This window comes from Nomascus leucogenys, chromosome 15, assembly GCF_006542625.1.
Source record: "Nomascus leucogenys isolate Asia chromosome 15, Asia_NLE_v1, whole genome shotgun sequence".
In the NCBI taxonomy this organism is placed as follows: Eukaryota; Metazoa; Chordata; class Mammalia; order Primates; family Hylobatidae; genus Nomascus; species Nomascus leucogenys.
This window is the reverse complement of record NC_044395.1, coordinates 21494032-21506661: the sequence shown is the minus strand read 5'-3', so window position 1 is coordinate 21506661 and position 12630 is coordinate 21494032. Positions and strand designations below refer to the sequence as shown.

At 55.6% G+C, this 12630-nt stretch overlaps 1 protein-coding gene across 9 annotated transcripts in view; it reads left to right on the top strand.

Moving 5' to 3' along the window:
• The window catches only part of TTC12 (tetratricopeptide repeat domain 12), a 61762-nt gene extending 51460 nt beyond the window's left edge, over positions 1 to 10302 (top strand). For 6 of the 9 annotated variants that reach the window (XM_030829066.1, XM_030829069.1, XM_030829063.1 and 3 more), the window contains 5 exons: positions 1394 to 1495; positions 7741 to 7840; positions 8741 to 8966; positions 9351 to 9480; positions 10121 to 10302. In XM_030829066.1, coding sequence (XP_030684926.1) covers positions 1394 to 1495; positions 7741 to 7840; positions 8741 to 8966; positions 9351 to 9480; positions 10121 to 10189 — 627 coding nt within the window. In that variant the 3' untranslated portion in view covers positions 10190 to 10302. Of the gene's footprint in view, positions 1 to 1393; positions 1496 to 1613; positions 1806 to 7740; positions 7841 to 8740; positions 8967 to 9092; positions 9517 to 10120 lie in introns of those variants that run through there. The other 3 variants (XM_030829068.1, XM_030829067.1, XM_030829070.1) reach the window with 3 other exon arrangements.
• The last annotated feature ends 2328 nt before the right edge of the window (positions 10303 to 12630 follow it).

The window sequence follows — 12630 nt, the reverse complement described above, 5'->3', positions numbered from 1 at the left end:
GTAAACCTTTAGGAGAGCTCTTGGGCCAGATTTCCCCAGCATTCCATGTGTGCCACGTTGGGTGCTTCCCAGCTTGCTGAGCAGGGCAGCAGCTTCACCATGGGCATCTGGTCCTTGTCTAGCACAGTCTCCACTGTCCTTGGGCCTGAAAGGGGATCCGTGGTGTCAACTATAGCAAAATTCTAGGATCTTTAGGAAGCAGATTAGGGAAACAAGATTGATAATACACAAGTTTATCTTTTCTCCCTCTGGAGACCTCATTAAAATGAGATTAAAGCCATGGGGGCGGGGGAAACAAAAAAAGTAGAGACATACATTGACAGTGAACAGGCAATGGTTACCAATGGGTAAGTAATTTTAACAAGTTTCGTGAAGATGGATAACAACTGCAAGGGTGGAAATTAATGAGGCAGGGCTGAGGAAACCTTCGCATAGAGTACAGATGGAGGAGCACGTAGCTGGGCAGTAGTAGGTTTGCCTTATAATACGCTGGAGAGGATCAAGATTTCAAAACTCCCGATACAACAGAGAGCAGAAGTACAAGGCAGTGGAGCTGCGTTTGCTGGCAGGCATCTATCCTCCAGGCATAAAATCAGAACACTTTTATCTCTAAAGAACTGAAAACCGGGAGAAAACATTTTTCTTTCTAGTATATGGGGGTGCCACCTCTATCTTTCTATACTTCCCATAAACTTCCCATAAACATAGCATGCCCAAACATATTTTATTGCTTTTTGCGTACATGTCATTGGGCAGGTAAGGGTCAACCAGACATTGCAGGAAAGCCACACACATCAATAGGAAAACGAAGATAAACATAAAAATTGATCCAAAGGAAATAGAGATAATATAGGAAACAGAAGAAAAAAATATTATCAATCATTTGTATCCTGAGAAAGATTTAAGATAGTTGTATCCTTAAAAGAGTAACAGCTTGCCATTTATTTAAAAAAAAAAGAAATAAGAGCTGGGAAATAAGGTAAATGAACTATCCGAGAAACTAGAACAAAAGACAAAGATTCGAAAAGATAAAGATAAATGACACAGAAGACCAATCTGGGAAATCAAACATCCCCTAATAAAGGGCCTGCTGATATCAGAGCTCTGGGAGGAATCACAAGGGAGAACTTCCTTTCTCAGAATTGAACTGGTTGATCCTGTGTGAAGCTGAAATAATATGGGCCTCTGGGTGGCAAGGGGCTATGATTACAGCTCCTTGACAGCTTTGTTAAAAAGAACGGTGCTTGCTATTATTTGGCCATCATATTTTTTTATATTTTGCTTCCAATATTAATGATGATTGCTTTTGCCTCACCAAACTCCCCATTAACTGTTAAAGGTTGTCAGCATTTCTGAAAAGGACACTTAATTATCCTCTTTCTGCTGTACTCAGAGAGCTGCTGGTGTTCTGAGCCGGACCCTTTCTTCCTCTCTGAAAATTGTTGAGGAGGCCTTGAGAGCTGGAGTAGTAAAGAAAATGATGAAATTCCTGAAGGTAAGATCACTTTATTTGTTACAACCCCTGAAATGTACAGAAGTCTCTTATTTTATTCGGGAAACAGAATTAGGGTGGGCTTTGTTTGGTTAGTGTGCTGCCATTTCTTCCTTGCTAGATTTTAAATTTCTTGGATAGGTATATGCTTCTGCCTGTCTACCCAGACCATACTCTGAACATCAACAACAGATTGTTGAATAAATAAGAAAATTGTTCATTAGATACATCTATAAAACCTGCTTACCCCTCAAGCCTGACTTTATTTTTTTTTTTTGCACACAAAACAAACATTTTCTAAAAATACATACAAACAAAAAGATGCATATCAAACATATTAGGAAGGTTGCACATGGGAAGACGGGGAATAGAAATGGGGGGTGGGAATTAAAATAAATGAGAGAGGGACTTTGTATGGATCAATGATAATAACTCAATCCTCTATTTGACAAAGAAGAAAGAGAAGGAAGAGGAAGAAAAAGAAAGGAAGTGAGGAGCGCCTCTGCCCGGCCGCCCCGTCTAGGAAGTGAGCGCCTCTGCCCGGCCACCCCGTCTGGGAAGAAGTGAGGAGCGCCTCTGCCCGGCCGCCCCGTCTGGGAAGAAGTGAGCAGCGCCTCTGCCTGGCGGTCCCGTCTCGGAAGAAGTGAGCAGCACCTCTGCCCAGCTGCCCCATCTGGGAAGTGAGGAGCGCCTCTGCCCGGCCGCCCCGTCTGGGAAGTGAGGAGCGCCTCTGCCCGGCCACCACCCCGTCTGGGAAGTGAGGAGCTCCTCTGCCCGGCCACCCATTGTCTGGGAAGTGAGGAGCGCCTCTGCTCGGCCACCCCGTCCGGGAAGTGAGTGCCTCTGCCCAGCCACCCCATCTGGGAAGAAGTGAGGAGCGCCTCTGCCCGGCCGCTCCGTCTGGGAAGAAGTGAGGAGCGCCTCTGCCCGGCTGTCCCGTCTCGGAAGAAGTGAGCAGCGCCTCTGCCCAGCCGCCCCATCTGGGAAGAAGTGAGGAGCGCCACTGCCCTGCCCGGCCACCCATCACTTCCCAGGACGGGGCAGCCGGGCAGAGGCGCTCCTCAATTCTTCCCAGATGGGGCGGCCGGGCAGAGGCGCTCCTCACTTCCCAGACAATGGGTGGCCGGGCAGAGGCGCTCCTCACTTCCCAGACGGGGCGGCTGGGCAGAGGCTCTCCTCACATCCCAGACGGGGCGGCTGGGCAGAGGTGCTCCTCACATCCCAGACGGGCGACCGGGCACAGGTGCTCCTCACTTCCCAGACAGGGCGGCCTGGCAGAGGCTCTCCTTCTTCCCAGACGGGGCGGCCGCCAGAGGCCTCCTCCTTCCCAGACGGGGCGGCCGGCAGAGGCTCTCACTTCCCCAACGGGGCGGCCAGCAGAGGTGCTCCTCACTTCCCAGACGGGGCGGCCGGGCAGAGGGCTCCTCACTTCTCAGACGGGGGGCCGGGCAGAGGGCTCCTCACTTCCCAGACGGGGCGACCGGGCACAGGGCTCCTCACTTCCCAGACGGGGCGGCGGGCCCCCGCCGCCTGGCAGAGGCTCTCCTCGCTTCTTCCCAGACGGGGCGTCCGGGCAGAGGCTCTCCTCACTTCTTCCCAGACGGGGCGGCCGGGCAGAGGCACTCCTCACTTCCCAGACGGGGCGGCCGGGCAGAGGCACTCCTCACTTCCCAGACGGGGCAGCCTGGCAGAGGCTCTCCTCACTTCTTCCCAGACGGGGCAGCCTGGCAGAGGTGCTCCTCACTTCCTAGATGGGGTGGCCGGCAGAGACGCTCCTCACTTCTCAGACGCGGGGGCCGGGCAGAGGCGCTCATTTCCTAGACAGGGTGGTGGCTGGGCAGAGGAGCTCCTCACTTCCTCCCAGACAGGGCGGCCGGGCAGAGGCGCTCATTTCCTAGACAGGGTGGTGGCTGAGCAGAGGAGCTCCTCACTTCTTCCCAGACGGGGCGGCCGGGCAGAGGCGCTCCTCACTTCCTCCCAGACAGGGCGGCTGGGCAGAGGCGCTCCTCACTTCCCAGACAGGGTGGTGGCCGGGCAGAGGTGCTCATTTCTTCCCAGACGGGGCAGCCGGGCAGAGGCGCTCATTCCTAGACGGGTGGTGGCCAGGCAGAGGAGCTCCTCACTTCTTCCTAGATGGGGCGGCCGCACAGAGGCGCTCCTGACTTCTTCCCAGACGGGGCGGCCTGGCAGAGGCGCTCCTCACTTCCTAGAAGGGGCGGCCTGGCAGAGGAGCTCCTCACTTCTTCCTAGATGGGGCAGCCGCACAGAGGCGCTCCTGACTTCTTCCCAGACGGGGCGGCCTGGCAGAGGCGCTCCTCACTTCCAGAAGGGGCGGCCTGGCAGAGGTGCTCCTCACTTCCAGATGGGGCGGCCGGGCAGAGGGCTCCTACTTCCCAGACGGGGCGGCCTGGCAGAGGCGCTCCTCACTTCCAGAAGGGCGGCCGGGCAGAGGTGCTCCTCACTTCCAGACGGGGGGCCGGGCAGAGGCGCTCCTCACTTCCCAGACGGGGCGGCCGGGCAGAGGCGCTCCCACTTCTTCCCAGACGGGGCGGCTGGGCAGAGGCGCTCCCCACTTCTTCCCAGACGGGGTGGCTGGGCAGAGGCCTCCTCACATCCCAAACAATGGGCGGCCGGGCAGAGGCGCTCCTCACTTCCCAGACGGGGCATCCGGGCAGAGGCGCTCCTCACTTCCCAGACGGGGCGGCCCGGCAGAGGCGCTCCTCACATCCCAAACAATGGGCGGCCGGGCAGAGGCGCTCCTCACTTCCCAGACCATGGGCGGCGGGCAGAGGCGCTCCTCACATCCCAAACAATGGGTGGCGGGCAGAGGCGCTCCTCACTTCCCAGACAGGGCGGCTGGCAGAGGCGCTCCTCACTTCCCAGACGGGCGGCTGGGCAGAGGCGCTCCTCACTTCCCAGACGGGGCAGCGGGCAGAGGCGCTCCCCACTTCTTCCCAGACGGGGCGGCCGGGCAGAGGGCTCCTCACTTCCCAGACGGGGCGGCGGGCAGAGGCGCTCCCCACTTCTTCCCAGACGGGGGGCCGGGCAGAGGTGCTCCTCACTTCTCAGACGGGGCAGCCGGGCAGTGGCGCTCCTCACATCCCAAACAATGGGCGGCCGGGCAGAGGCGCTCCTCACTTCCCAGACAGGGCGGCCGGGCAGAGGCGCTCCTCTCATCCCAGACGGGGTGGCCGGGCAGAGGCGCTCCCCACTTCTTCCCAGATGGGGCGGCCGGGCAGAGGTGCTCCTCACTTCCCAGAAGGGGCAGCCGTGCAGAGGTGCTCCTCACTTCCCAGATGGGGCGGCCTCGCAGAAGCGCTCCTCACTTCCCAGATGGGGCGGCTGGGCAGAGGCACTCCTCACTTCCCAGACACAGCAGCCGGGCAGAGGCACTCCTCACATCCCAGACGGGGCGGCCGGGCAGAGGCGCTCCCCACTTCTTCCCAGACGGGGCAGCCGGGCAGAGGTGCTCCTCACTTCCCAGACGGGGCGGCCGGGCAGAGGCGCTCCCCACTTCTTCCCAGATGGGGCGGCCGGGCAGAGGTGCTCCTCACTTCCCAGACGGGCAGCGGCAGTGGCGCTCCTCACATCCCAAACAATGGGCGTCCGGGCAGAGGCGCTCCTCACTTCCCAGACAGGGCGGCCGGGCAGAGGCGCTCCTCTCATCCCAGACGGGGCGGCCGGGCAGAGGCGCTCCCCACTTCCCAGACGGGGGCCGGCAGAGGCTCACTCCAGAAGGGCAGCGCGCAGGTGCTCCTCACTTCCCAGATGGGGCGGCCTCGCAGAAGCGCTCCTCACTTCCCAGACGGGGCGGCTGGGCAGAGGCACTCCTCACTTCTCAGACACGGCGGCTGGGCAGAGGCACTCCTCACATCCCAGACGGGGCGGCCGGGCAGAGGCGCTCCCCACTTCTTCCCAGACGGGGCAGCCGGGCAGTGGCGCTCCTCACTTCCCAAGTGGGCGGCCAGGCAGAGGCTCTCTCACTTCCCAGACGGGGCGGCCGGGCAGAGGCCTCCTCACTTCCCAGACAGGGTGGCCGGGCAGAGGCGCTCCTCACATCCCAACAATGGGCGGCCGGGCAGAGGGTCCTCACTTCCCAGATGGGGCGGCCGCGCAGAGGCGCTCCTCACTTCCCAGACGGGCGGCCGGCAGAGGCGCTCCTCACATCCCAACAATGGGCGGCCGGGCAGAGGCGCTCCTCACTTCCCAGACGGGGGGCCGGGCAGAGGCGCTCCTCACATCCCAACAGGGCGGCCGGGCAGAGGCACTCCTCACTTCCCAGACGGGGCGGCCCGCAGAGGCGCTCCTCACTTCCCAGACGGGGCGGCCGGCAGAGGCGCTCCTCACATCCCAAACAATGGGCGGCCAGGCGCCCCCCCCAGGGGGCAGAGGCGCTCCTCACATCCCAAACAATGGGCGGCCGGGCAGAGGCACTCCTCACTTCCCAGACGGGGCGGCTGGGCAGAGGCGCTCCTCACTTCCCAGATGGGGCGGCCTCGCAGAAGCGCTCCTCACTTCCCAGATGGGGCGGCCCGGCAGAGGCGCTCCTCACATCCCAAACAATGGGCGGCCGGCAGAGATGCTCCTCACTTCCCAGACGGGGCCGCCGGCAGAGGCGCTCCTCACTTCCCAGACCGTGGGCGGCTGGGCAGAGGCGCTCCTCACATTCCCAAACAATGGGCGGCCGGGCAGAGGCGCTCCTCACTTCCCAGACGGGGCGGCCGGGCAGAGGCGCTCCTCACTTCCCAGACGATGGGCGGCCGGGCAGAGGCACTCCTCACTTCCCAGACGGGGCAGCCGGGCAGAGGCACTCCTCACTTCCCAGACCATGGGCGGCTGGGCAGAGGCGCTCCTCACTTCCCAGACGATGGGCGGCCGGCAGAGGCGCTCCTCACACCCCAGAGCGGGCGGCTGGGCAGAGGCGCTCCTCACTTCCAGACGGTGCGCCGGCAGAGGCCTCCCACTCCCGACATGGGCCGGCAGGCGCTCCTCACTTCCAGATGGGGCCGGCAGAGGCCCCCTCCCAGATGGGGCGGCAGGGCTCCTCACTCCCAGACGGCGGCAGGGCTCCTCATTCCCAGACGGGGCCGGCAGAGGCGCTCCTCCTCCCAACAGGGCAGCCGGCAGAGGCACTCCTCACTTCCCAACGGGCGGCCCGGCAGAGGCGCTCCTCACATCCCAGACGATGGCCACTGTTCTTGTTAAAAATGATCTGAGTGGCATTCTGTAACATTTCTCAGGCACGTTGTTTTGCTCAGGTTTTGCTACTCATGATGCTTTATACAGTTATCTGGAGAGCATTGGATGGAGCTCCATCTATGAGACATGTAGCCTGCAGAATTACCATGTGACCAAAGGATGTTGGGATTGCCCTGAGTGAGATGAGTGCGGTGAATGTAAGCAAGCCAGTAGAGCAGTTATCTGGATTCACCTGCAAGGGTGAAGGGGATTATTATACTAGGCTGCCATCTCAGAATCCCTCCTATGATGTGTGTGCCCATTAGGTCCACACACCCATGTTAGTGTGGTGACACATGGCTTTTATTCATAAAGCCTCAGGCTGAGTGGTGCAGGGAAGCATGCTCTGCGGGCTACTGCTGGGGCAGGGGTAACACTGAGGGGGCAGCACAGGGTGTCTGAGTTTAGGTTGCCACTTGAACAATGACTGTCTGTCATTCATTATAACTTTTGCAAACCCACCAAAAGCTCCTGATGGCGTGCATACCCATGCATCATGCATGCATACGTGCACACATGCCTTTTAAAGACCCCATATGGGTGATTGCAAGGGCTGTGTTTGACAGTTGTCATCTCTTAAAATGAGGTAGGTTCCTGAAGTTCCTCATACAGGACTGTCAGCCTGACAGCCTTAGCAAGTCAGTCCTCGTTCTCAATTGGGAAAATGACATGGGAGGGCCTTTTCCTCCCTTTTTGGTAGATCTGCCATTCATCAGTATCATTCTCTTCTCAGCCACTTGCTTATAAAGCCTTCCGGAGGCAATTACTCAGGTGTACATGACAGGTCTGCATTCCTGTCAGGGGTGTGGGCTGGGTTAGAGAGGATGCGGGTGACACTCTGTTCCAGCAGGGACCATGCCTGCCCACCAGGAAGCACATGCCGTTCTCAGTAGAATTCTCTTTTCAGAGTTTAGGAAGCCACTAGCACTATAATAACTGCTCGCTGTGGTTTGTGGTCAAGAGCAATCATAGCACTGATATTATTTTCCTAATTTCATTCTGAAATCTAGACAGGAGGTGAGACTGCATCACGTTTTGCTATAAAGATACTAGCTATCTGCACGAATAGTTATCACGAAGCTCGGGAAGAAGTAATAAGACTGGATAAAAGTAAGTGATGATTTCCTTAAGGGAGCCCTCATCCCAGAGGTTCATCCACCCTTGAATCTGCAAAGGGAACTGTGGTCGAGGAGGAACTTAGCAGCAATGCTGTTAACGTCTCCTAGACTTCAGCAATGTTTACAGATGTTTCACATCCAGGTCTGAAAGCATTTAATTAGCCTTTTGGTTGCACACAGGTAGAATGCCCAGGCTGGCACCCAGCTGACAGATGGCTCAAAGATAACAGGGTCAAAGCTAGGAAACTCCCTCCTCTCACCAAGTTCTGTTCTCTGCCTTCACAGAAGGAGGGGGGGAAACACCTTCAATGTTTAGTGAACAAGGGAAATATCAGAGTCTGAGCCTAGCTTTAGTCCAGTACCTTAAACCAGCTGTATTCACAGCAGGCTTCCCAGGAGAGGCAGCCTGCTAATGTTCTTCTTACCAACTCCCTGGAATGCACAGAAGGTGAACTGAAGGAGGCTCCACCATGGAAGCAGCAGCCTTTCTCCTGGATACTGTTTCATACCCTGCAGGAGTAGGTTGCCGGCACATTGCCTCCACCTGGGGGCTGTCAGATGGGGCCTCTCACCCTGGCGCAGTGGGAGGTTAAGAACAGGGGCTTTCAAGAAGACAGACCTGTCTGACATGTAGCATTCATTCATCTAACAACTGTGTTGTGCTGGGCACTGTTCTGGGAAGCCGAGATACTTCCGAGATTCAGCAAGGAGTTGAGGAGGTTCATATGCATTCAGTGAATGTTTGCTGATGAGTGAGTGAGCAAGTTCTGTTGCAGAGTTACTGGGGAAGCTTGGTGTCCGCTGACATCTCCCTGCGCCCCTCATGTCCTGTTACCAGCCTCCTATTTTGGGATTAAAAGGAGCTATTGCTTGTTCTCTTCCTTCCCTGCAGAGTTGAGCATTATGATGAAGCTGCTTAGCTCAGAGGATGAGATTCTGGTGGGCAACGCTGCCCTCTGCCTTGGTAACTGCATGGAGGTGCCCAACGTTGCGTCTTCCCTGCTGAAGACAGACCTCTTGCAGGTCTTGTTAAAGCTCGCAGGCAGTGACACACAGAAGACGGCCGTGCAGGTGAACGCAGGCATTGCTCTGGGGAAGCTGTGCACAGCTGAGCCAAGGTATGCTGTGGACACGGAGCCAGGCTGACCCATTGCAGAAAGAGCAGCTGAGCTGAGGCGCTGAGTTTTGGCTGGGACTGCGTGCCACACAGAACGCTGTGGGAAGCCCTCATGCTTTCTTTGCAGACCTAGGTTGAGCCCAGTAGCTTCTTCTCTGAAGAAAGCCTTTCTAGAGGAAACTGGGGAGCTCTTGGTCTCCAACCAGAGAGGGAATCGGCTTGTCTGACGGGGACTTGCTGCTCCCACTTGCTGCCGTTGCCTTCTCTCCATTCCACTCTCCACTGTTCTCCATCCCTCTCCCTGTCTCTTTATTCTCCTTCTTCCCCTCCGTCCCACTCCACCTCCCCTTCTCTTCCCTCTTTTCTCTCTTCTCCACTTTTCCAGAGACAGACTCCCACTTCATGTTCTTTGCCTCAGCCTAAACAAATGGAGGAATGGCCAGCAAGGGTCACATGTTCATGCAGGAGAAAACAGTGGAGAAGCAGAGACGCAGAACAGCACATCGAGGTCCCCAGTGAGCGAGGGCAAGAGATGTGGGCTGTAACTGTGCCCATGGCTTCTCTGTTAGCTCAGACCTCCACTCTGCTCTGCTTCTATTCTGATGTGCAGACGCACCTCATTGCACGTGCTTCTGGAAGGTGTCCACCTGTGGCTGAGCAAAGGAGCCCTGGCATAGAGCAGGGGTAACCCAGGGGGCTGAGTGAGAGAGGCTCCTTCCCTTACATCCACATACCTTTAATTCCTCCTCTGTAGATTGAAGGGGTTGGCCTCGATAATATCTAAGGTCCTTTGAAGTTCTGTCTGGTTGTTCAAATGGAAGGAATAGTTAAAATCTTTCTTTTATAGAAAGAAAGCACATTAGCTAGGATGACTTCAAAGTGGCAACCTACGGGGGAGTTCTCTAGAGCAAGGTCCTGTCTGATCAGCCTGACACACCTGCCACCTGCAGCGAGTGTTTTCAGTGCTTTGTGGGCCTCCCTGAGGGTCTTACCCCTGTGTCTTTAGGGTACCCCAATGCCACAGCCACTTCCTGTTTCCACCCAGAGTGATAGGACTGACATTCTCAGCCAGCTTCCATCTGAGAGGGTGCTGGCTCTGGGATCCAGAAGCCTGAACTGTGGCACTTATGTCCTGGGTTGTTTTGCTTGTGACAGGTTTGCTGCTCAACTGAGAAAGCTTCATGGCCTAGAAATTGTCAACTCCACGATGAAATGCATCAGTGAGTCTTGAGAGATACGGTGTTTGTGTGCATTTGGGGAACACACAGATGCACACTATGTGTTGTTCCTATGCTAATAAAGACCTTTCATACATCCACTTCAGAATCAAATACTCATGTTCACAGTGTTTGCATTTCGGGTCTTCATGGGTAACAAGATAGTGGGCATTAGCTCTGTGCACTGGCTTACTCGACTTCCATTGTACCCTCCTTTGAATGTTCCTTCCTGTTCTGTAGAAGCTAGAAACCATCTCACAAAAAGCCACATTGCCCAGACTCCCTTGTAGCCACGATTCTAGATGGGAACTAGTGGCCAATCTAATGCCACTTCCTACCCCTTTTGCTATTTTCTGGGGCAATATGCTAGAAACATCAGATTTGTTGGTAGCAGCATTTCAGCATCCGTTTTCCAGCTGTGGAGTGCTGAGAGAGTTGCATTGGCGTCATTGGTGGCCTGCAGCTGACTCCTGGCCTGCAGCCACTGCCTGTGCTCTTAAATTCAGTGGGGTGAGTGGTAGGTGGTGTCTCCCCTGTTAGGAGAACTCTGCGTGAATCATTCTGGGAATCATTTCTGGGGCTCCCTCTGGCACCCTCCTCCAGCCCGTCTGGTGGTGCTATAGGCACCCTGTTCCATGGGTTAGATTGTTCTCTGCTTAAGGTGCCAAAGTGCAGGCTTCTCTTTCTGCAGTGAACCCTGACTGATGCAAATGTGTTGATTTCCCTAACCCACCTTGTACTCTCACTCCACCCCCAGAGGCAACGCTCCCTTCCAGTTGCCCCAGGGTCACTCTAAACCAGGGTCACCTGTGGACTGCAAGTCCCTAAGTGAGAAGTCCAATAAGTGGCACTATCTCTGCTCCTCCTTACAATCACATAATCATTTTAGAGTAGGAGGCAGGGTCTTCATGGTACAGTGAATGTCAGGAGTCCCAGACCAAAGTTCCAAAGACTTTTGGTCCTGCCCTGCTACCTGCCAGCCTTATGACTTTGGGCAAGTTGCTTAACCTCTCTGAGCTTTGGCTACTGCTTCTGGAAACACTAATACCTGCCCAACCTACCTCCTCCATTGTTGTAAAGGTTAAATGAAGTTTTGGAGGTGAAGGCACTTTGGGAATTATAAAGTGCTACGCAAATATAAGAGATTACCAGACTATCTTGAGATTGAGGGTGTCAACTATGACATCAGTTGGGTTAAGTTTGAAGGGTCTGGGAAAGGGTGAAGCTCATATCCTTTAAGGAATCAAAGCTGGCCATTTTCTCAAGCATGTAGGAAAGGAAATTCTCCTCCTCCAGGGAGATTTTGTTCAACACACCCAGAGAAAGTGTTCTTCACAGGTAAGGCAGCTGTTGGCTTAAATTAAGAACTTTGTTTCTGAAACCGAGATAAATAATTGGCATTTGGTGGCAGGGGTTAGGCGGTGGAAGAAAACTCATGGCCTGAGCCCCTCACTCAGATTGGTGTACTGCATATGGCTGGAGGGAGCTCACTGGGGCACTTTGTTGTGGTGCCCTGGGTGGCAAGCAAGTGACAGGCCACTGTAGAGAAGCCAAGACCTGCCCATCAGTCCTATCATGCAAACAAACACCCTTCAAGAGGCTACTGAATTGCAAAGGGAGAGCAGCTTGATGCTAATCAGAGCACAAAGAAGAAAATTAGAGGGTGCAAAAGTTGCTGTTTTCACGGAGAATTCCATGGAGCTTTGAAAACGGAAAGGCTGTTGGTGTTCATAACCACCAGGCCTGTCTCCTTTGAAGTTCAGGCCCCTCCTTCCCCTGCTCTGGCTGCACTCCTTGGCTCTTGAAAATGGCTATTATAGGTGTATTCTCTTCCCCAAAGAGTGGAGAATGTCAAATTATGTTGTTATGATTATTGTTCCAGAGTGCCTGCTGAGAGCAGTCATCTCCAATTTGGAGGAGAGTCTGCTGTACCTGAAGCTCTGTCTCCTCGCAGGTGGGAAGAGATGTTTCACATGCTAGTGTTCTCCCTCCCCAGTGTGGATCCACCCCCGCCACTGCCCCAAACTTGTTACCCCTAACACATGCTACCATGCAAACCTTCCGGGCAGCATGGAAAATACCAATGCCATCTTTAAGAAGGCCTCATCTCGGCCGGGCGCGGTGGCTCACGCTTGTAATCCCAGCACTTTGGGAGGCCGAGGTGGGCGGATCACGAGGTCAGGAGATCGAGACCACGGTGAAACCCCGTCTCTACTAAAAATACAAAAAAAGTTAGCCGGGAGCGGTGGCCGGCGCCTGTAGTCCCAGCTACTCGGAGAGGCTGAGGCAGGAGAATGGCGTGAACCCGGGAGGCGGAGCTTGCAGTGAGCCGAGATCGCGCCACTGCATTTCAGCCTGGGAGACAGCGAGACTCCGTCTCAAAAAAAAAAAAAAAAAAAAAAAAAAAAAAGGAGGCCTCATCTCCACTTGCCAGGAGCCCTGACACCA